The sequence below is a fragment of the Aythya fuligula genome, chromosome 5 (assembly GCF_009819795.1).
Source record: "Aythya fuligula isolate bAytFul2 chromosome 5, bAytFul2.pri, whole genome shotgun sequence".
NCBI classification, from domain to species: Eukaryota; Metazoa; Chordata; class Aves; order Anseriformes; family Anatidae; genus Aythya; species Aythya fuligula.
The window spans coordinates 15,523,198-15,547,658 of record NC_045563.1 but is presented as its reverse complement, the minus strand read 5'-3'; the positions used below and the strand labels follow the sequence as shown (position 1 = coordinate 15,547,658).

Below are 24,461 nucleotides of genomic sequence, written 5' to 3'. Positions count from 1 at the left end.
ACTTTGTTCCAGATCTAATGACAGTTTTGCCTTAATTTAAACTTATTAAAAAAAAAAAAAAAAAAAAAAAAAAAAAAAAAGACCCAAACAAACATGCAACTATTACAAATTGTTGAAGTGTCTCATCTACAAAAAAACAGTGAATAACATAGTTAAGAGGTGGAGACCTCTCTGTAGCTATGCTATACTCATCAGGTGAAACGTTAGATTTAACAGTGTTGATAACTGCGTACCTAATATGTACATCAACTTAATCTTTTTTCAGAGGGTTCACAATTTTTCCCATGAAAAGTATATTGTTCTCCAAAGTTATGACCATTAGGAAGGGCCTGTTCATTTTAATAGTAACTGGAACAGACATAGGCACTATTTCCATGCCTGTGGCAGCTGCTGCTTCGGTGCCAGTCTCATCCACCTTCACCACAGCCTGATGTATAGCCTGTGAAGAAGCAGACATGTTACAAGTCAATGGGGCACAAAACTAGTTACCTAAACAAGAACTTGAGCTAGAAGTCTGTGAAGATGTTAGTAAGAAATTATCACCAGAAAGCATGGTTTTCTTAGAGAGCTCAACTCTGAGGTAAGAACATCTCTCTGCTCATAAAAACTTTTGCTTTGTTTCTTTTCCTGTTTCCTGTTGTCTCTAATGCAGATCATTGGAGCTAGAATAAAGCTTAAAAGAGAGCAAAATCACATTTAATTGTCTTTGACAAGTTCATATAGTTGAAGAATTAACATGCAGTTTAACACAATGAATAGCACCCTGAAATTATTTTTTTCATGTTCTTTAATGTCTTTGAAAAAAAAAAGGGAATAAAGGAGGAGGCTAGAAATGGAAGTCAATGAATTAGGATCTCTGAATGTCTTGATTTTGCAAATTGAAACTTATGGAGAAAAGTTCAAGTTTTAATTTCCAAAATCAAGGCATTCACAAATCCTAATTCATTGACTTCCACCTGCAGTTTGTTGTTTTTCTCATATTAGACAATGAAATTGGCACTGCCTGTTAGTGCTGATTGTCAACTTTAAACTCTCTTTATCTTGAAGTATAACTTATCTATAGCTTTTGCCTGAAACTGACACTAATGGAACTCATTGCTCACAGGCTTGAAGCCAATTGTTTTCAGGAAATACATTTTCCTTTCTCCCAAAATGTTTAAAAACAAGCATTGTTTTTCCTCTCCCCTTCCTACCATAAAACACAAGCAACAATACATCCTACAGTCCCTTTTTACCCACAGACAGGCAAAAGAAAGTAGAGACAGAACTGTAACAACACAGTGCATGAGGGCACCAAGGTGTGGGGAGATGACAACTTGGTCTTGTCTGTTTTATAAGGAGGTTCCCAGCAGAACAAAAATAACTCCCGGATTAAAAAGTTATGGACTTGTTACCTGCTCCATTGCAATGTGAATGACAGCCCAAGTAACATGGGTGAAATACTCTGCATGTCAAATTCTGCCTTTTCATGTGAAGTGAACCCTTCTTATGTGAGTTTTGCATCATGAGTGTTTAAAAGTAAAGTGATGTGAGCATCAGCAACCATGGGCCCATAAAATAAAAAGCAGTATGACTTACCTGGGAAATTCTGTGCTGGGGCTGTCCAGTGATCCCAGAGAGATCAGCCTTATCAGTGAATACATCCATGATACCCATTCTATATAGCATATTTTTTAGGTTATACCTCCCATAAAGAGTGAATTTCGGAAGATAAAAATTTGCTGAGCTGCCAGAAAAGAAGCACAAGAGTATGATGAAGCTTTTGGTCAGATATCACAGTTTAACACAGTCCTGAAACACAACTCATTTTGCTTGCAGGCTTTCTCTAGCCTAGGTGGGAGATTACAGAACCATAGAGTGGTTTGGGTTGGAAGGGATCTTAAAGATTACCTATTTCCAACCCCCCTTCCATGGTCAGGGACAGCTCCCACCAGACCAAGTTGCCCATCCAACCTGACACTGAACATCTAGGGATGGGGCACCCACAACTTCTCTAGACAACCTGTTTCACCCTTATAGTAAACAATTTATTCTTAATATATAATCTAAATCTACCCTCTTTTAGTTTAAATCCATTCCCTCTTGTCCTGTCACTACATGCCTTGACAAAAGCTTCCCTCCCCAGCCCCCTCCCCCCGCCCTCCATCTTTCCTGTAGCCCCCTTTAGGTACTGGAAGGCCACTATAAGGTCTCCCTGGAGCCTTCTCTTTTCTCCAGGGCTGAACAACACCAACTCCTTCAACTTGTATTCATAGACGAGGTGCTCCAGACCCTCGAACATCTTTGTGGCTCTCCTCTAGATTCATTCTAATACTCCTATGTCCTTCTTGTGCTGGGTGCTCCAGAGCTGAATGCAGCACTCCAGGTGGGGCACATGAGCACAGAGTAGAGGTGGAGAACCACCTCTCTCGACATGCTGGCCATGCTACTTTTCATGCGGCTTAGGATATAGTTGGCTTTCTGTGCTGCAGGTACACATTGCTGGCTCATGTCAAGCTTCTCATCAATGAACACTCCCAGGTCCTTCTTGACAGGGCTGCTCAAGCCACTTATCATCTAGCCTGTACTCATGTTTGGGATTGCCTTGACCCAGGTGCAGGGCCTGGCATTTGACCATATTGAACATCATGAGGTCATGAGTTATATAGCATTAATTAGGGGAGAAGAAAAGGTTTATAACGATGTTGCTAGGCTAGTTGAGAGGCTAAGGTCTCTAGTCTGCAGAGTGAGCCAACACAACAGCACATATGTACCTCTTTAATGTTCTTCATCTGACATTTTCAGAAGTTAGTGATGCATTGTGCATTCTGCTGGAAAGATCTTAAACATGCCCCATTACTGGAGGATGCAGAGGTTTCACCTTGTGAAAAAGATATTCTTTCAGGTGTCCCAGGCTGGACACAGAAAATCCAGCACATCCAAGTTCACTGATCACTTTTGAAAGAAACGTTGGCCTTGTAAGTTTATAATACAAAATCAAGGACAGTGAAGATATAGCAGAGAAGGACAATATGTGGCTGAGATTGTACAGATGACAAAATAACAAACAAAAGCACTTTGACAGAGTCCAGCTACTAAACAGATAATTATTTATCTGTGTCAAGTCTGGTGTCTGAGTTACTTGAAGTTATTTTATTTTATTTGGGAAAGTGACTAGTTTGATGCTTTCAATAAATTAATAAACCCCCATATTTCTGACTAATTTCTTCCTTGATCTTTTAGTAAGGATCTAACAGTTTCTTTTCTAAGGTTAAAAGGAACATTCACAGCTAGAAGCAGCACTTGAGTTAGAGACAGAGATGACGATGTTGATTGTAGGTACTGTTTTCTGGTTAGAAACCAGAAAAACTGTCCAGGATTCCAGGGAAAGGAGAATGTGGAGTACTTAATTAAATTTGCCAAAGAGCAAGTCATCCAGTGGGCAGGTGGAAAGTGAAGGGCTCATACTTTCACAGCACAGCATCTCCATATATCTAATTCAAAGTCTGGCTGGTAGCCAAAAATGAGAGTGCTGGTGGATTGATAATGGCTTGCTGATCTCTTCTACTTAATTTGTGATGGCACTGATTGCTCTCTCAAGTAAGGATGCAACAATCATTGCATCATCTGTCTATCTATTACATAAAGACACTCATTTACAAGCCCCCACTTGCTTTCAACATGCAGGAAAGGGAAAGCTGTAAGCATATAGCAACAATGTGACTGGACAGGAAGCACTGCGATATACTTTTGAGAAGAGAAAGGAATATTTTCTCCACAGTTCAACCATCAAATAGATCCAAGCTGTCTGTACTCAGCTGTGTCAATACCTTGGCACTATCTCACATTTCAAACTCAACAATAATGAACAATGTTCCTCACAATACTTCTGCAAATTGTGTCAACATCAGATTGCAGGTAGAGAAACAGGGACAAAAATAACTTGCCCCAAATTGTTACATCATTCCACATTCTACCATTAAAGCCATTTATTGAGACATCCCATAGGCTCCAAAGGATAGAAAAAAATGCCATCAGTTGCTTTGAAAACTACAGGGAAAAGGAGAAGTCTGTCTCATTAGTTTGCAGGAGAGAGGTAGCATAATGAAAAATGGGGACCTGTGTGAAAGAAGTTCAAGGTCTTTGGTAGAGTTGCCTTTTTTATAATGTAAGGTGTACGCCTATTCATCTATTTCAGTTGAGGGTGGGGGGGAAGGATTGGGAGAGGAAGCAAAAACTCTCATTTGTATTTAGCACTTTTTTGCTGGTTTTAAAAGCAAATTGTGTTTCTTTGGCAGAAATGATTCATAAGTAAATTGATTCAGCTTCTGATTTGTCCTATAGTGCTTTTAGTGACCAACCACATAGCTATTCCAAGGAAATTAAAAACTGTGAAGCTACACTGAGAATCACACACTCTTTTTATGTCTTTTTTTTTTTTTTCCCTTCTGTAAAATAGTTCAGAATTCTTTGAAAATTTTTGACTGTGAATCAGAGTAAAGAGAATGACACAATTTGACGTATTAGGATGTCATTTGCAACTTGAAAACTGATAATTTAAAACACCATTTCCAAATGTGAATGTGTGAAGGTCTCTTACATGACGTATTCATAAATCTGAGGAACACAAGGGTTTAATTTTGTAAAAGTTTTGCCTACACTTGTACACATATTTTGTCCTATCAAAGGTTACTCCTACATGTGAAACTAATGAAGCAGGAATCTATTTTATTAGATATATAAATATATATATATTAGATATATAAATAATATATATATTGTCTTCTACTCTCAAAGTTACCTTGAAACAGATATGTATTAATACAATATCACCTTTCTTTGTCTTCAAAGAGCATGAATACATTGGCTTTGCCAAGTCAGATGCTCTATACACTTATCACTTACTTTTGTCCGCACAATGGCCAAATGGAAGGTACCATTTCAGCATTTAATGTGTGATTACCAAAAAACATGCAGAGAGAAAGGAAGAAAAAGCCAATAAAAAAAAAATGAAGGAAAATGGTAGTAGTTTAGTTGTAAACAGAAGATGACAGAAGCAGATGACAAGAGAGGGGGAAAAAAAAAAAAAAAAAGAAAAAAAGAAAAAAAGATGGAAGAGGTATTAAGACAGAGAATTGGCAGCTATAGTGGAAAACACGAAATAAAATGCAGGATCAAAAAAGTCCCATAGCAGTGAAAGTTTCCAATTCATGCAGTACTAAATGTAAAACCACAGGAGCACCAGAGAGACAAATTTCAGCCTTCTGTGGGAATTCTTCCACAGATTAAAATAGAATTAAAATTAACATCCTGATCTGTATCGTAGCCCAGCAGATTAAAACTGATGGGCTTCCTTGCCTACTCTCTGACCCAAGAACTTCAGAATTTTACCTTTTTGAGACTAATGTCCTCCATCTTGCCATACGTTCACAAGACAATTTTTTCTCCAGCTTCCTCATTTTTCCTTGATCAGGCAGAACAAAAAATGCTGAAGCACCTCCTTTATAATCCATTTGCACGACTGTGGAAGACAGCTGTTCATCATAGCCATGCTTGAACAGGCCCATTCCAAACATCATTGGGACTTCAACAGCCTTGTTCCCATCCACAAAAAATTTTTCCTTTTTAGTGTACTTTGGGTCAAAGGGTTTTTCCCATTCAGCTTGAAATACAAGACACAGAGTTATAGGATATTTTGAGCACATGAAACCATAGGACACATTCATAGAAGTAGAAACTGTTACACCTGGATCAGCTTCAAAGATAAACCAGTTTGCAACAAGCACTTGGTCTTACTGAATACTCATAATAGTTCAATAGGAAGAAGACTGTGATGTACAAAACCCCCTCATTTCTTTCAGCAGGACTGATTGTACTTAATTTAAATTTCTCACCAAATATTCTAATCTGTAAAGGGACGTGTGCATTTTTCCTTCAAAACAACCATTTCAAGGTGCCTATAAAGCCCTCATATGATGCAGCCTTTAAACAGGAGCTAAGAAGAAAGATTGTCCCTTTTGCTTGTTCCCACCAAAGGGACTTGTAGAGGGAGAAATGAGGGTTAAATTCTCTAGAGAAATAATGAGATTCAGGTTACTTCCAGAATGAAGGGTTTCATATGACACTTTACCTGATTGTATTTAAAAACACAAAGAACCTAATCATACGAAACTGCTGGGGTAAAAAATAAAATAAATAAATAAACTCAAAACATTAAATTTCCAAATGCTTTTCACTTAGTCATAGTGAAACAAACTGTCTAAATTGAAATTTTGAAGGATTATTACTGGGAAGAAATTTCTAAACTGAATTCTAGATACTCACCTCATCCATTTCAGAGGCCGAGCTAGATATAAAAAAGGAGGAAGAAGGTTTTTGGTTTTCATGGTGCTTGTTTGGTTTGTTTGTTTGCTTGCTTTTTGTTTTGTTTTTAAAGAAAGGCATTTCTCTGTAGTAAATTTTGCTTTGAATAACAAAGGTCACTTTTGATCAAGTTTAGCAGGCAAAAGCAGAATCACAATATTAAATGAAGTGCCACCAAGAAAATCATGAAACAAGATGGTATTATTTTTGATTTGTGCTTGAACAATGATTACTAGGCAGCTTAGTATAAATGAACTTATTACCTGCTGTCTCTACCATCTGCAGAATAGCCATGAACAGCACTTACATCCTACTTTGAAAAAGTGAAATGAGATTTAGTTACTGCATGTCTTGGGCTACAAAAATATAAACTGACAACCATCATTACTCTTAAGACAAGAAAATTTACTGATTTCATGCTTCTTCATTAGTACTGACCACAATAACACAATTCTGATGTTATTGGCTGACTTCTTTCATCAAACATGTAACAGGCAGGATTTTTGTCTTGATAAGGTTTAAGGAAAAAAAAAAGAAAAAAGAAAAAAAAAAAAAAGGAAAAAAAAGAATCACAAAAATGTGAATGACACAATTCCTGAAACACTCCAACAACCTTTACGCAATGCTCAACTTAGGGAAAACACCCACTGATTTCAAAATGAGCTTTACTTGATTAAAAACTGAGTAGAATGTTAGAATTTAACACACAGGTTTGACAGAGATGATATTCAGTAATCCTCTCCTCCTCTTTCATAGGAACTCTCATTCCTTACACTCTCCTCTTTCTTATGAGGTTACCTTCTAGGATGGCACCTTTCTCAAATGCTTTACAGAGTTCAAGTGGAAAAATTAATCTCACCGTATGATACTTTGTGGTGATCTGCTCAACTAGGGAATGATAAGGGACCCATGTACTGTGGTAGAATAGCATGTCCACTGGCTGAGAAACAGGAAAACATTTCCAGACTTTTGTCCTTAGGGAAGGACTTCTAAACTAAGTTATACCACAAAAAAAAAAAACAGAAAGGACAGTCACCAGTACTGTGCAAGGAAAGCTGTAATGTATATAGAGAGAACAAGACTCCAGAAGAGTCTTGATAATACGAAATTTCTCTGGCTTTTTTCCCCATTGTGTATCAAGTTTTCCCTCTTAGAACATTTGAGGTTTTACTGAATCTATTGCTCTGTTTGCAAACACCTTTCAGGGGAAAAAAATGTGGGGTTTTTTTGTTTGTTTGTTTGTTTGTTTTGTTGTTTTTTTGCTAGTTTTTAAAAACATGACATATGGTACTTAAAAACCTCTCTTGAAAACGTTATTTCAGACAAAAGAGTATGTACTCAAGAGAATTAAGAAATACTAGTCATATGGATTCTAAAGAGCTTCATTTAACTCTGGCCAAACCTTCAGAGATTAACACAAGGAACAGGGGCACAGATGAAAAGTAAAACAATAAAAATCTGATTATGAGTTACTTTGGGGGGAATTGTCATACTGAGGACAGGAATGGAAACACCTAAGTTAATAGTTTTGAAAGAATATAATTTTTAATGCATGCCTTCTCCATTTCAGTTTAAAAGCTTGACAATATTTTTAGCAGATAAATTGCATAATATTATTTTTCTGCAATTGCTTAGTTTTCAGAATGTGATAAAATGAGTAAGAGAGAGGTTTGAAAGAATTAGAATAGAATTAGAATAGTTCAGTCGGAAAGGATCTGTAAAGATTGTCAAGTCCAATTTCCTGACTACTTCAGGGCTACCCAAAAGTTCCAGCATATTATTGAGTGCATCGCCCAAATGCCCCTGAACACTTATGGGCATGGGACATCAACCCTCTTTCTAGGAAGCCTGTTCCAGTGTTTGACAACCCTCATAGAACAGAAATTTTTCCTTAGTCTGAACCTACCCAGGTGCAACTTTGTGCAGTTCCCTCACATTCTGACATTGGTAACTAAGACAAAGAGATCAGCCCTTCCTCTTCTCAGAAAGTTGTAAAGAGCAATGAGATCACCTCTGAGCCTCCTCTTCTCCAGATCAGACATTTCAAGTGTCCTCAACCTCTCCCCATACAACCTGTCTTCCGACTCTTCTACCAGCTTTTTTGTCTTCCTTTGGATGCATTCAAGTATCTTAGCATCCTTTTTATATTGTGGAGCCCAGAACTGCACACAATATTCAAGGAGAGGCAAGACTGGTGATAAATACGGCAGAATAGTGACTATCTGCTATCTCTATTCATTACAACACTTTGGGCTCCACCATTGAACCAGTTCATCACCCAGTACAGCATGAACCTGTTTATCTCACAGTTGGACATTACCTTCAGAAGGATACTGTGAGGGACAGTATCAAAGACCCTAATGAAATACAGAAAGATTACATCCACTGCCTTCCCTTCATCTGCTAAGTGGGTGATCTTATCAAACTACTAAGGCAGGACTTTCCCTTCATGATCCATGGTGACTATGCCTGACATTCTTTAAATGACTTTCAATAACACTCAGGACAATGTTCTCCATGACGTTTCCAGGAGCTGATGTCTATCATTTCCTGGGGCTTCTCTCATGCCCATCTTGTAGAATGGTGTAATGGCTAGACATCAGAGACCTCCCCAAACTCCCATGACCTTTGGTAAATTGTTGAGAGGGGTCCAGCTATAACATCCACTAACTTCTTCAGTGCTCTTTCAGTACACTGGGGTGAACATTAGGCCCCACAAACTTATGAACATTCAGCTGATAGAACAAGTCCCTTGCAATTTTGGTGACCACAAATGGAAAGGCCACCAGTTATGAAGCTTAAAGTCTACTCTCTTCAAGTCCAGGATGGCAAATCTGCTGACCTTTTTTTCTCATGCCACCAAAAATTTTGAACTCAACTATTTCATAACCACCATGGTCAAGACAGCCACATACCATCACATCTCCCCCAAGACCTACAGAATCAGCGAATATGATATTAGTGCTATCATCCTGGGTGGGTGGTTGATAGTAGACACCCAAAAAGACATCTGCTTTGCTATCCATCCCTATAAAACCTCATCCAGAGGCTCTCTACCACATTATTCCAACCTAATTTCAGGTCGGAAATTAGGAAAAATTTATTCTCAGAAGGAGTAGTTGATCTTGAAGGTTTTTTCCAAACTTAATGATTCTATGATTATCTCTAAGTACAAGGGCTATCCACTCTGATCTCCTTCTTGCGTACTGTGCAATGCCTTGTTTCGCCTACCCTGCCTATCCCTCCTGAACAGCCCTCCATCACAGCACTCCAACTGTAGGACTCATACCAGCAAGTCTCACTAATACCAATGATATCACAGCTCTAGGAGAGGACCAAAGCTTCCAGTTCATTTCCTTTGTTCCTCATACTGCATGCGTTGAGATACAAGCATTTCAGATGTGCTCCTAAAAAGAAGATACAGTATCTATTATTAGATAACTCTTTAAGCCTTACAACCTTGCTTCTCTTCTTCTCATTATAGCAGTCTGAAAAGCTCTGGAAAGATCTGTAGACTGTATCTAAGCAAACTCCGTAAGTTACTTAAGAAAAACAAGCTTATTATCAGAAGGCTTGTATTTGATACTCTGGAAGGGGGGGAGGGGGGGAGGGGGGAAGGGGAGTCCATTTCTTCACTGGAAAATATTAGGATCTGCAAATCAAAAAAAAAAAAAAATCGACACTATTATTGAAGGCATACTGAAAACAGAACATCAGTGTGAAACTAAAACTATTTTTACACATTTAGCTTTGGATACATAATTATAGTCCGTAACTGCAGAAATATTGAGTAAGTGCATGGCTTTGCTTTTACGTAACATCTTGTTTTACTTTAACAGTGTTCTTTAAATTTATCTCCAAAGGTGTTAAACCAAAAATCCTAAGTGGAGAAGGAAAAAGTCTTAGTATAAAAATAAATCTTACTAGATTGTAAAGGACTACATACCTTACTGCATAGAAATGCCTTCCTGAAAGTATATTTCACTTTTTATTGAGAAAGAAATGTATACATTAAAATATATGTGGAAAATTTGCCTTAAATTTTGCTAAAATTATCATCAGCATTAAGCAGACAATAATTTCTAATAGCTTTGTTTATAATTAAACATGAATGAGGACCAAAAGTAAAACAAGATATGATTCCCTATGATAAACATATTGCAAAAAAAGGTGATGAAGTCGAAGACTGACCTGAGGAAATAGTACATGAAGTAAGAGAATAAGATATGTATATCTTACCATTAAAATAAATATAACTAATGAGGAGAATTTCAGTAAGTGGATCAAGGTTATTTATGAGGTCCCTGATTTTCCCATTGGTTCTTCCTGCTACATATTCATTGATCTTCATCTGGGCTTGATTAGCCCTCTTGAAGTTCATAGGATAAGCTTCTCCTTCATAGAAGTTTCTGAGATTATTTAAAAATTTATCTTGTGGTTTCAACTGGTCAAGCACAAACAGGACATTTCCCATATTCAGTTGTAATGCCTCATTCTTTCTGTTTACCATTTGCATGAGTTGACGATAACCTTCATGTATTTGGTTTTCAGAAATTTCACGTGGGTTAAAACTAAGGACCCTAAGAATCTGTGTCAGAGTGTCAGATCTGGCACCGAGAGTCAGCATTGCAAAGGCAGTAGAGATGCTCAAGGGAGAAAAGAAAATATTCCCACTGTTTTCACGAGAAGAAATCTCCTTGTAGAAACAGCATGCAAACTGACAAACGCTGTTCCCTACAGTCTGCTGCAGCATATATCGATTTTCTTGGCCTCTTTGATTTTGGTTTCTTACACCTTGGCGATTAGGCTCATAGAGATAACTGTTGGAATGAATCCCAACAATTAAAAGGCACAGGAAAAACAGCTTCATGTTTGTATAAATCTGTAAAAGAAGAAAATAAAAATAACACTTGGCTTACAGATCTTTTTACCTCATAATTTGCAATAAGTCAGCCCCTTCACTGTACAGAACTAGCTCAGTACCAGTGATTCCAGGCCATTTGAATTCAGAGATACCAGCTTTCCATTTCAAGGAAGTAGGCTTTTGAATATTACTCAATTTACTGAACAAATTATGAAAGAATAAAAATTTAAATCAAAGCAAAGAGAAGTAATATGAAAAGCACCCTCATTAAGGTTAGGCTACATTTTCTCTGAAACATTTTTTTTTTTTTGTCTCCCCAGAGTTCTGTTTTTAATGTGGTTTCAAGTGATTAAAAAAAAAAAAAAAAAAAAAAAAAAAAAAAATGTAAGTCAAAAGTACAGGTCTATACACAGGCAAGGGGGCCAGTCAAGACTAGTCAGTTAAATTTATCAAGATGAAAATAAACAAATAAATAAATAAATAACCAAAGTGAAAGAAACACACAGTATTCCTCCATTGTGACAATCAAAATATTACACACATTTTCAAATGGGCTATGGGTAAACATAGAGGCACCAGAGAGAAAGTAAATGCACTTCTTAATGAGGAAGAGATGAAAATTCACAGTAATTCCATAAAGCTTGAACAAATAAACACTATTTAAAAGCAAGCAACCAAATAAACTTCCATATAACTAATGAAAGAGAGAAATCTGCTTTGAGCAATTAGAAAATCATCAAGACCATTGAAAGACAATATTGTTTATTAAAAAAGGGAAATTGAGTTAACTATGCAGAAAAGCAAATGGAATCAAGTGTGCCTGCTGCATGCAAAGTTTCAGATTTGTGACTGAAAATTATCAACAAAACAAACAAACAAACAAAAAGATAGAGGAAACACGAGACCAATCATGCTTTTATCATCACAAATCCAGTAAGAGGTGATTTTAGGATAAAAGGCTGCAATGGCAAAATGTTAAGATGAATGAGTGAAATCTAGAGGAACAAAACTAAAAGATACCCACAGAACAGGAAAGCCTTTTCCAAACTAACAAGAAAATAATCCATTCACATCTGTAGCAATACCTTTAACTCTAGAAATTAGTATTAATGGTTCCCTAATTAGTTCAACAACTTTTGTCAACAGACAGAAGAAAGTAAAGAGGTGGAACATATTTAGAAATCTAGAACATCCTCCTGTAGTATGTTGCTTTACCTACAGAATCTTTAATAAAATAAAATACTCCCTAGAATAAAATAAAAGGATTTTGAAATGGAAAACCTAAGTGAAATTATATTTAGACTCTCATGCCTTGTAAAATCATGTTGATTTGTTGAATCTTTACCAGCTCCCACATGACTCTGCATTTGCATTCTCCACTTTCCTATGTCTTGGTTCTCCAATATTCAGTGAATTCAGAATACGGATCTCTACGTTTATATATCGACACTCTTTGAATATTATGGTTATAACAATACTACTATTGCAAGGAAGAGCATCTGTTCCAACCTGAACCCCTTGCCAAACCACTTTCAGAAAGTTTGTTTTTATATCTACATAGTTAAAACTGTACACTGATTTGTTTGTGACCTGCTCCACTGTTACCCTTATTCTAATTCTTTTAACCTTTCACTTTATCCATTTTTTTTCCTGAGATCTCTAGAAGCTTTAGAAAGTAATACTTAAATCCCCACTTCTGCTTCATTTCATGCACCATATTTGCTATTTATCACACCTTTACTTCATTTAACTCTCTCAAACATTTCAACATGTTTTCCAAAAGAGGCTTATGCTATATGAATGTGCCCTCACAGAGGGTATATCTTTAATATTTAAAAAATAAACTAATAAAAAAATGCAAAAAGCTTTAAAATGTATTTTGAATAAGAAAATACAATTTATCAATTGATTATTTAGAAACAGTTGTAACAGTTGACAGTAATTCCACAGCAAAAAATATGCATGACTTACGGTACAGTCAAAGGGTCTCCTGTTGTGTTCACCAGGTCTGCACAGGTCCTTGCTCAGTTGTTTATGCTGCTGAACACAAAGCAGGGTATCCTCTAGTAAAGGTTAAGATCATCTAAGGGCTGTGACTCACACATTATAATTTTAGAGATTAGGCAGAGCAAACAACGTTGAAACTAGTTTTACTGGACACCTAACTTTGCTGAATATATGTCTCATGTGACATTTTATTATTCATGAATATCTGATCACCCTGGTTAGATTCAAACCACTTTTCTTCAAACTGAACCTGCTGCTTGTTAATATCAAACACTGATACACAGCTCAATTGCCAAAATTTATTTTTTTTCTATGAACAAGAGAGTCACCAGAAATAGTAATCAGTGATAGATCGTGAGTACAACTTCCAATCACTATAACATTTGTGCCATTAAGGTAAGAGAACTAGGCTTGATGCACTGGGACAATTTTTTTATTTATTATTTTATTTTATTTTTGTGTGTGTGTGTGAACTAGCCTGTTTGTCTCCTGCATATCCATGCCTGGGCATGATTGTCTCTGGATGATCTCAGTGATGATTCTAATAGTTGCAGGGTTTAAAACACTGTTTTGCTACATTAACAAATGCAGCCATAAATGTACCTCACTATACACTCCCACATGGAGGAACTGCTAGCAGTGTGAGCTGCTATAGCAACTCTGGGGCCACTTGCACAGCCGTGTGCCCAAGTGAAAAGGAATGCAGCCAGGATGCCATTGTATGCAGGTGATCCCAGTTACAAGTATGGCCTAGGGACAGGGGGTGGAAGCCTGGGAACGTGGGTGTTGAATAGCACAAGCCTTTAGACCAGCTTAATATCTTGTGATCTGGCATGTGGGGAGCAGGCCCCTCTGATCATGTGCCAAGTTCAGCTGGGTCAGATCAGACAGCCTGGTATCCTGAGCTCATCCCTACTCACTACAGTAATCTGTGACTGCTGTGGCAAGCCAGTGGGAGCACAGTGACAGCAGTGTTGAAGGAGAAACCTCTGGAGATCACGTAGTACAACCCATTGCTCAAGGCAGGGGGGTTGATGCTTGTAGGGAGGTACAGCAGTTTGCTCAGGATTGTGTCCAGTAGTGTTTTGATTGTTTCCAGTGACAGAGACTCCACAATCTCTCTGGGCATAATGTTTCGGTGTTTAAGTACACTGACAATAAGACAGGTTTTCTCACATATTTAAATAGAATTTTTTCTATCTTAATTTATGCTCATTGAAGCTTGTCCTGTCACTGGATGCCACGGAGAAGAGGCTGGCTCTTTCTATACTCCTCCCATCACCAACCAGGTATTTATTATGTGGGATCCCCCCAGGCCTTTTCTTCTCTGAGCTAAACAGTTCCAGAACTCTCAGACTCTCCTCATATGTCAGATCACCTTTCTTGACCATTACTGGAATCACTCCAGTATGCCCATGTCCTTCTAGTACTAGGGAGCCCAGCACTGGTCACAGCATTTCAAATGTGTGCACAAGCAGAGGGGAAGCATTGCCAAATCACGACCTGTTGGTGATGATCTTCATAATGAAGCAAGCATTTTAGGGCAGGGATTAACCTTTACTACGCACAAAATAGATTGAGTGCTGATCTCAATGGTGTTTCTAAACACCTTTAAAATACTAACCACAACAATAACTCAGTAACATTTTCTGGGAGGAAAGATGCAACCAGTGAAAGTCATTGATGATTACCACTTATCAAGCAACTCGTAGATTGGGGAAGAAGAAAATAAAAACAAAAACAAAAAAAAAAAACAAACAAAAAAAACTTCTTAAACAGGTGGTGTATAAAGTAAAGTCTGAGAAATAGAAGGCTCTGCGGTTATATACTGGACCGAAAAGATAATTTATTCTTTTTATTCTTTAGGCATAATACTCATGTGAAAGAGTACTTAATATATTATTTTCAATGTTTCTAGTAGAGTCAAGAATCTCACCTAGAACTACCTTTTAATAATGGGCTGAAGTGTTTGAAAACTGATTTCTGATGAAGAAAGGAAGGAAGGAAGCCCAATTAAATACAGACGCCATGCTAATGACAAGGTGACAGATGAATGACTAAGCTAGATTTGAACACACCTAGACCACACCTCAGGACACTTGTAGGAGAAAGCCTACTAGTGGACATGGAAAATCCTGCCCTACAATTGGAAAGAAAGCAAAGAAAACTGATACAGGATTGACACTATATATATATATGAAGAACATAAATCTCTTGACACTAGTACTAAAGAATGTCCAAACCTGTTTATCATATCTTTCTAGTGTCAAGCTATCAAAGAACTTCATATAAAGGAACAGTTTCTAACCCAACTGTATAATTTCTGTATTTGATGAAAAAAATGGAACCACAAACAATTATTTATATCTTTATAATAAACAGAACACTGGTTTAAAAAGAATTCAACCATTTAGTTCAATTTCAAAGACTGGGATATTCCAGAGTAATAATGAATGTGTTGAAGATGTGATATTGATAGTGAAAGAGGAAATTGTTTCATCTATACTTGGAGCTTTTTCAAAAGTCCCCACGTTTCCTAACAGAGCTAGCACTTAATTGTTTATATGTTATTAAGCACCTGCTGGCAAAATTTAGTGTAAATACATCTATTTGAAACAAAGATATTGAAATCAAGAGGTTTATTTATGGTCCTCTCTGCTACCCAGCAACCACTGGTAGCATGAGTAGGGAATTCTACTTCATAAACAAGGCCCGAAAGCCTCTCTTTAGCCTGTATTAAACCACAGATACCAGGTGCGTATATACTTTCAAAGGGACAGAGGAATCTCTTAATTTGTTGTCCCATTGAAACTGAAGCACCATAATTAAAAAGGGAGGCAACGGGGACTGGAAAACAGATTCATATTAAGTTGTACTTTTCTGGAACTGTCAGTACTTTCTCCAGAAAATTTAACAGATTTAGAGTATATAGACTGCATAATCTGTACGGTTACACCTAATTTAGGACACCTAGTTCCCTGCAACAGCAAAAATACTGGCTTTTAAAAGTGGTTCAGAGCTTGTAGGATTTCTCAAAAATGATTGCTCAGGAGGTAGAGCACTGTTAGTGATGACCTACATAGATAGAAATCATTCCAAGGCATCTCTGTTTAGTTTTGGGATTTTCAATAATCCTTTTAGTTCCTACCATTGCACTACACAACAAACAGGATGAGGAATTCACCAAGACTGAAATAACTTGGAGTGGGCTGGCAATTCCAGAAAGCATACAGCTAGTCCCAAAATCATCTGAAGTGTTTGTCCACCTGGAAGAAAACATTTAACCATAAATATCTTAAAATGTCAGAAAGCTATGGGGCAGATCTCTATCACAGGCTGGACAGCATAATTTGGGGTAGTGTCACCAGCATTCAGTGTTTGAGTACAGTAGAATGGATTTGCATACACTAAGCTGCCTTTAAAAAATGAAAGAAAAAAAAAAAAAAAAAAAAGCAATAAATAAATAAATAAATAAATAAATAAAGGCTAAATTGTTCTCTTCTTTCAACATCTTAATTATATTTCCAAATATCTTGCTCAGTCTTTCTCTCTCTCTCATCTGCCAATGGAACAGACAGCAACCCACATATCTTATGTCCTCAAGATCCTGGTCAATATCTCAGCTTTCAATCTCCTTCCCCTCTAGAGCACCTCTTCTCCAGAGCCCCAGATTCAAAGTCACATGCTGTCCTAATTCACTCTCCAAGGGCCGATGGTAATCACAAATAAGTAGACCCACTTTATTCTTCAGCATTCCTTAAAAATACTTACTATTACCTAACCTATAACTGGGAATGCATGGATGTATGTAAGTCTTTCAATAATAGCTTTTCTTGAGGTTGCTATCCTCAAACCTAACAGTGTTTCTTCAGACATGGGAACACCTTTCAGGAAAAGGATAGAAGTGGCTGTGGTTTCGTAGCTCTTCTCCCTCCTGCCTCGCTCCCCACCTCTCTCTTTCGCTGGAAAGGAGGGAAAGATCCCACCCAGCTTCTCCTGACATCCCTTCTGTTGAGGGTTCAAACATTCTGACTCAACAGAGCCATATCATATTCCTGAGCCTCCTCTACTCTTTTAAGTATTCTTGCTTTCCTAGCCTGAAGTAAGGGCTCCAGAAAAGCTAGCAGGAAGAGTAAGGCAAAAATGTTAGATAGGACAGACCTCCTCAGTGCAACACCTCTCCTCCTGAGTTAGAGGGCAGTCTCTCACACTCAACCTTACCCTGAAATTCAGTGTCCTGTTAGCCCTCTTTTCTTGTGCCCCTTCAAACCCATCACCCCATACCACAAGTCCTCCGCACAACACCTTTACAATCACCACCTTCTCAAATGACTTCATTCCAAGTCCCTTCCTTCCAAGTCCCCTTCCACTCCAGTAACTCCACTCCACTAACACCTCTTGCCCTCACCTCCAGCATGTCTTTTAGAATCAAAGAGGCTACAGGAGAGGAAAAGAGGAGACAAAGAGGTGAGGACAAGAAGTAAATAGCAGTTTATCTCAAGAAAACTGAAGAACCATCACTCTGAAGAACTCTGGTGTTAATTTACTGTTCATGGCTTCTCTTCAAAGCCAGGGAATTATTTCTTCTTCTGAATTAGTTCCCATCTACCTCAGCAGGTCCTTCAGCTATTTATGAGTTTCCTGCTACCAAAGAAAATTCCTTTCTTTTTTCTCCTCCTATGCAGTCTGTCTCACACTTCATAACTTTTGCCATTTTAATGGCTTGCCCTTACAAATTTTCCTTGATCAATCTTTTATGAAATTATACTGCTTTTAGGTTTCTGCCTGCTGAGAAAATTGGCATAATTCAGTTTTTCCATTAGCTTCAGCCGTCTCATTGTCTCAAAACACTAACACCTTGAACATCAGACATCAAGGTTATTGACATTCTATGGTCAGTCCTTATCACCAGCTATTAAAATTTTAATTAAAAGAAGAGGTAGAAACACTATAGAAAAGAAAATCATTCTATATTAAAATGAGATTCACAGTTCAGCACAAAGAAAAAAGAATCAATATTAAATTAATAAACCATAAACATAGGCAACCATCCCAATAATGTCTTCAGTCTTGTTTTTCACTTCCTCCTCCCTGGGCTGATCTCCTTTCTGCAAGGCATTATGTCTCAAAATACACAAAACTAAAGAATTTCATGTCCTACACAGATAGAGATTACAGAATCACACAGAATCACAGAATTTCTAGGTTGGAAGAGACCTCAAGATCATCGAGTCCAACCTCTGACCTAACGTTAACAGTCCCCACTAAAACATATCCCTAAGCTCTACATCTAAACATCTTTTAAAGACTTCCAGGGATGGTGAATCCACCACTTCATTAATGACAATCCAAGCTGTAGAACTCTTGAAACATGTACATGAAGAAAAAAAATTGTTTATTCTGGCACCAGACACTAACACATTTTTCATCAATAAATCTCAACATGCTTCGTGTTGTCAAAGGTACATCAACGTCCGTTTTTTAGAGAACATGTAAACAGAAACATGCATGTTGTCAGTACAAACAACAGAAACCATGAAAGAGGATGACAGGACGGTTGTCAGAAGAAATACTGTTTGTTTTATGGATTATTATTGGACAAAATCAAGTTCAGGTTCATTTGGTTAAATACTGGGCTACCTAAATACTGCTGACTACCAGTTACCTAAATATTCTGACAGCAGGTGTAACAATTTAGTTAATTCTTATGAGAGCAGGGAGGAGAACCTAAGAGTTCATAAAGTGCAGCATGCATTCTCAAGGTTCTCCAGCTAGACAGGCAGTAAGACATCAGAGGTTGTAGACTGAAGAGGGCAACTAAGCAGTCTCAGAAAGTAAGTGCCACCATCCTTCATGTATAACTTAATCATGGAAAGGAGAATTTTCATTCTGGGATCAAAGGGAAGATAAAACTAAAAAAGAAAATAGAGCTGTGAGAAAATAGGATTGGAAAGCAAACTTTTCCATTTTGGGAGCTAGTCCTAGAGATTGCTATGTTGTGCAACAGATTACCTGATGGCACCAGAACCGAGAGCAAGATAAGTGAGGCAGACAACACAACGCTGAAGTGGTGCAGACTTCTAGAAGTCAAGCTAATTGTGCTGCTGTTGTGCTACTGTTCAGACATGACAACTCAGCTCTGCACAGCATATTGGTATGCCATAGACTCATGCCAGTTTATTCAGAACAAGTTTAGGTGTCTAGCATGACTTAACATTGCACAAACTGATCACAAACACCAACTCTCTCATCAAAAGCAGCACAAAACACCCACAACTCTGAGTGGAGTTCAATATGCACAAAAAGCTCAGAGAGCTGAGACTTAGCCATAGGCAGCAGTTCCAGCATTGCATTAAAGGAAGTTGCACGGTCCAGAATTAAGCTGGAAAACACAAACAGTACTTTGCATACTCTGTTTCTGACATGCCTGAGAATCCAGAGTACTAACAAAAAAATGAGGTCCAACTAGAAAGACACATCCTGGGAAGAAGCATGCAACAGAGTTCCAAGCAACATGATTCCACTGTTTCTGATATCTGACCTAGCTCATCCAGGATTGCCTTAGACACATCTGTGAACATCTGCTTTGCACAGTGTAGGCAAGTTCTGGGAAGTAAGCAACTCTGATAAGAGTAACTCATGATGCATCTTGTGACCATGAGCCCAAAGCAATACAGATGTTATTATACAATAAATAGATAAATAAATAAAAAAGAAACAAAATTTTAACCAATAAACTGCTTTGGAAGAATTTACAAGCCACAGCAGCTGTATAGTACAGTAAGATCCTCATTCTTTAAGAGTAATTCAGAAATATCTTTTCACTAGACAACTTTGCACCATAAGATGAATTACTGATAATTAGAAGACAGGTTGTCGCTCACTGTAAATTGGATCCTGGTGCACAGACACACATGGAGATTGAAATTACAACTAAAGAAAAAACTATGGATAGTGAAAATTGAAGAGGTAAAATTCAAACTTTACACCAAGAAGCTGGTGTAAATAGAAATTGTGTGAATTAGAGGTAGAGGTATGGATAAATAAATGGAGGAAAAATAATGTATTCTTTCCTGAAAGTAGAATCTTTAAAAACATATCATATCCTTGGTCTCATAAATTAAGTGAACTGGAAAGGGAAATAGGACAGAACAACTGAGAAAAAAATTTCATTGTGTCTCCTAGAACAGAGCTCTCACTGGAATACAGATTAGATCTGAGAAGCGACCTCTCAACCAGACATACTTCAGACTTAAATAAACATACTTCTTAACAGGACACACTTCATACTTCAGCAAGCACTTTCTTCCCTTTTGGGAAGATGCAGGTGAAGATTGTTTTTTGTTTGTTTGTTTGTTTGTTTCAAATGATTATTTTTCACTTCTGCAAAATAGTCTTTGGGTGAAATACTGCAGCTGCACAGGTAGTTGTTCTATTGGTGCATTGCACTGGGCCCATTGTTCAGCAAACACACAATTTCCAGCTACGCTATTGCAAATATTTGCAGTTGTATTCAGAAGGCTAAACTCCATTACCTCCATTCTGACAGACTGAAAAGCTGAATTCTGACCTTGCACTGTTTAGCAAAAAAAAAAAAAAAAAAAAAAAAAAAAGCTTTTCCCGAAAAGGCTTCTGTTAGGCAATGTTGACCACAGTGCAAAAAAAATGAGCTCTAAGACAATAAACAACAAGAATCAATAGTCCTGGTACTGGAAGAGGGAGCTATAGGTCCAGAAGGCAAAGCACAACAGAGATTTACTGAACTTGGTCAGTCCATTTAAACTGCTTCTGGGTAACTGGAACTATCTGCAACATCACTGCATGGCTAATGTATTTGAGGTGGGGATAAAAGCTGCTGAAAATTGTACCCATATGGGTTCAGCTCTGTAGACACAAATAGTGTGGGGTGTATCACTGGAGAATCGGTGTGAGCTACCACTTGTGGCAATAAAAGGGAATTGCCTTCACCTTAACGGCCACATAACACACATTAGATGGTATATACTCCAAATGATACAGCTCAATTGTTATACATTTATTTTATTTTTTGACAGCAATCTATGAAAACCTTCAAAAGCTAAATATTCCTTCAAACCTATTGGAAAGCAGAGAGATTGTAAGTGTATCAACACTGGACATGAGAATATAAGTTGGCTGAAGATGTTCTGTGGAGACATGATGCTCCACAAACAGCATGCCCTTTGTCAGATCCTGCACGCATATGTACTGCCTCACTGAGCTGGGCATATGGCACCTTTAGCATTCAGCTCCTCTATCTGACAAGCATGATACAGAACAGCCCACTGTGTGGCACATCTTTGATGGATTCAGGATGAATCTTATCCCTCTGTAGAAGACTAACACACGTGGATACCAGAAATATTGATTCGCTAGGAAAACAAAACAACACAAAATGAAACAGCACCATAAGGGGAAAAGACATACTTTCTAGAGAAAGAAAACAGAAAACAGCAAGTAACTTTGTTTTCCTCGGGTCATAACCAGACTGAAACCTCCCACAGACACGTGTCACTTCTGCCTCTTCAATCAATGTACAAGCCAGTCATTGAAGACATGTATATATTAAATATATATATGTATGCATTTTTAAAGTTGCTTAATAATGGGCTGTGGCATGAAAGGAAAGAAAAAAAATCAACAGTTGCTCAAGAGCTCTTAAATGAGGAGACACTTTGTAATAGCTACTAAAACAGGAAGAGCTTTGGCAACCATGGAACACAAAAAATATAAAGGAACTCTCATTCTGGATTGGTCCCATACCAGCTGCTGCTTCCTGGAAAGAGCCTCATCCAAGCAAGCTAACGACAACAGGAGCCTTCCTTCCCAGTTTCAGTGGGATCTAGATCAGGTCCCTGCTGCAGTGCCCACTGCACCCCACCACGCTTTCTCACCATCTTCAGGGCAAACTACAGGTTCACAAAACTGTTCATGCAATGACAAAATGATGCCAAAACTTTATGTTTGCCTCAGTTTGCATCACCTGATGCAATATCATGACATTATCTCTAAATTCCTGCAAGATTGCCATAGCCTACTTTTGTTACTGAAGGACAAAAGAAAGGGCCTAATCTAAACACAAATGAAGTCAGCAAAGAAAACTCCAGTTGTTGCTTTTTCAAGCTCATAAAGGGAATCAAGCTCCAACCGCTTGGAGTTTCCTTCATATTTCATAATCTTTCTTTATAATTTTACCTTTTGCAATGGTTTTCTGAACTTACAGGAATTAGAACAGGTTACTGCAAGATAAGCAAGGATGCAGGTTTGTATGTGCTGGATACTCTCCTGTAATTCCCTACATGTATGCTCAAATCCTCCAGTAAAAATGCACTAATTTACTTCTCTTTCATGTAGGAGCAGGTTACCTTTCAATTATTGCAGGGTAACAGTGGGCACTCAAGTGAATATATGTTGGATAGTGTCCAATAAGGTGGCTCTCAAATTGCAAGGCAAACAATACAACACAGAGAAAAAGCAGGCACCAGCTCCTGCTTTTGTGGTGAGATCAGTTCTGGAGTTACTGGTTTTGTTTTTACTGACTCCTGAAGAAAATGAGTTGTACATTCACACATAAAAAGCTATGGTAACACTATTTATTTATTTATTTATTTTTACATCAAGTCATAATTAATTTAAATTTCAACTAGCTATGAGCTCTAAAAGATGCATTTTGTTCTTTACTCCAGCCAGTTTTAAAGTACGTACCCGATGGCTTTGGAAGTTTGATGGGATTCCCTTCATAACTCTTCTAAAAATACCTTTCAAATTTTTGTACTTTGCTGAAAGACCTGTGCTTGCCAAGGTACACACTCTCCAGATAGAGCAACCATTGTCAGCAGTCCCTTCAATGTGATTTTCTGCAGTTTGGTTCAACTTGATAAAATTTGATTGGAAGGCGTAAGACAATATTTTCAGAAAAGCCAAAATGTTTTCAGAATCAATGTCCATATTTAAAGGTGAATGAAGTTCTAAGGATACTCACTTTCAAAGGTATTTAGGCAGCAAATAAAACAAAAATATTTGAGTTTCAGCAGTGTATATGCAGGCTAGTAGACAATTTGAGTACTTTAGAAAAAGATAACAATTATTTTTACATCCATTAAAGTCTTCAAAAATCTTTTTTTTTAAAAACTGTAGTTCCAATTTTTAAAGAATTGAATATTGAAATATTAAAATATTTTATTGGCACATTACGGCCTATCAAAAGTAAAGGAGAACAAAAATGTAATAAAGAAAGGAAAATTGAAATTATAAATACTGTTCTAGCAATTAGATACCTGCAGTATGAAGGGTTTAATAATCAAAAGATACAGATACAGATATATCAGCACTAACAACAAAAATCTCAGTTTTCTTGCTTGATGAATCAAACAACATTAGGCAAGTGGTATACAAACAATTCAGATGAAAACAAAGTGAAACTACCAGAAAAAGTGAGCAATAGCAAATCAGAGTGAATAACAGAAAAATAAGGGAAAAGTTCGAAGGCAGAGGAGACAATGAGCTTTGCAAAAAGAAGTTAAATATGTTAACCTAGTACACACAGTCAACTTTCTGTCTATACACAATAACATCAAACTATTCATAGTTACGTTACTTTCTTAAAAAAAAAAAAAAAAAAAAATCCAGTGCTGAATTCTCTAAAAGAGGATAAAAATAAAATTAAAGGTCACTTTGTTTTTTAGAGGCAGAATTCCCTCTGATTCTTTCAATAATTCATGAAGTATAATATTAACTACTTCCTTTGTCTTCCTGAATAAATCAGTGATGCCTCCAACTTAAGTGCAGAAAAACATTTCCGTAAAAATTCAACACAAAATAATATTTGTCTAAAACATTCATCTCCAAATACTCCTGGTGGATATTTCATGACACAAAGGAGTTTCACAGTAAAGAATACACTAACACTTTGCCTTTTATTAAGATGATACTGAGTACTGGGTTGTAAGTAATACCCTTCTAAGTTCCCTTTCTGTTTATACAACCTTTTGCTATGGTAAATGTATACTACACAAACAAGTTGCTAAGAGATAACATGGATTGTGAAATTATGGTACATTAACATCAGCTGCTTGAATGCCCATGTAATCTTACCCCCATTGAGTGAAATGTAGTTTGCACCTCAATGGATGGGTGGCAAAGACCTTACATGTACCTTAAAGAGAAGCCATTGGGTGGAGTACGTAACATGCTGTAAATCCACACCCCAACTTGCCTCATGGTAATTTAT

The 24,461-nt window shown here is 37.3% G+C and overlaps 1 protein-coding gene across 1 annotated transcript; it reads right to left on the bottom strand.

Annotated features, from left to right (window-relative positions):
- Nucleotides 1-90: 90 nt before the first annotated feature.
- LOC116490398 (serpin A3-4-like) lies at nucleotides 91-24,437 on the bottom strand (the record flags this gene model as incomplete). The annotated part of the gene is made up of 6 exons (XM_032189528.1): nucleotides 91-439; nucleotides 1,579-1,726; nucleotides 5,371-5,641; nucleotides 10,582-11,224; nucleotides 13,178-13,243; nucleotides 24,387-24,437. Coding segments are annotated over 6 exons (1,368 nt in total), but the record flags the coding sequence as incomplete, so codon positions are not given.
- Between the last annotated feature and the right edge of the window lie 24 nt (nucleotides 24,438-24,461).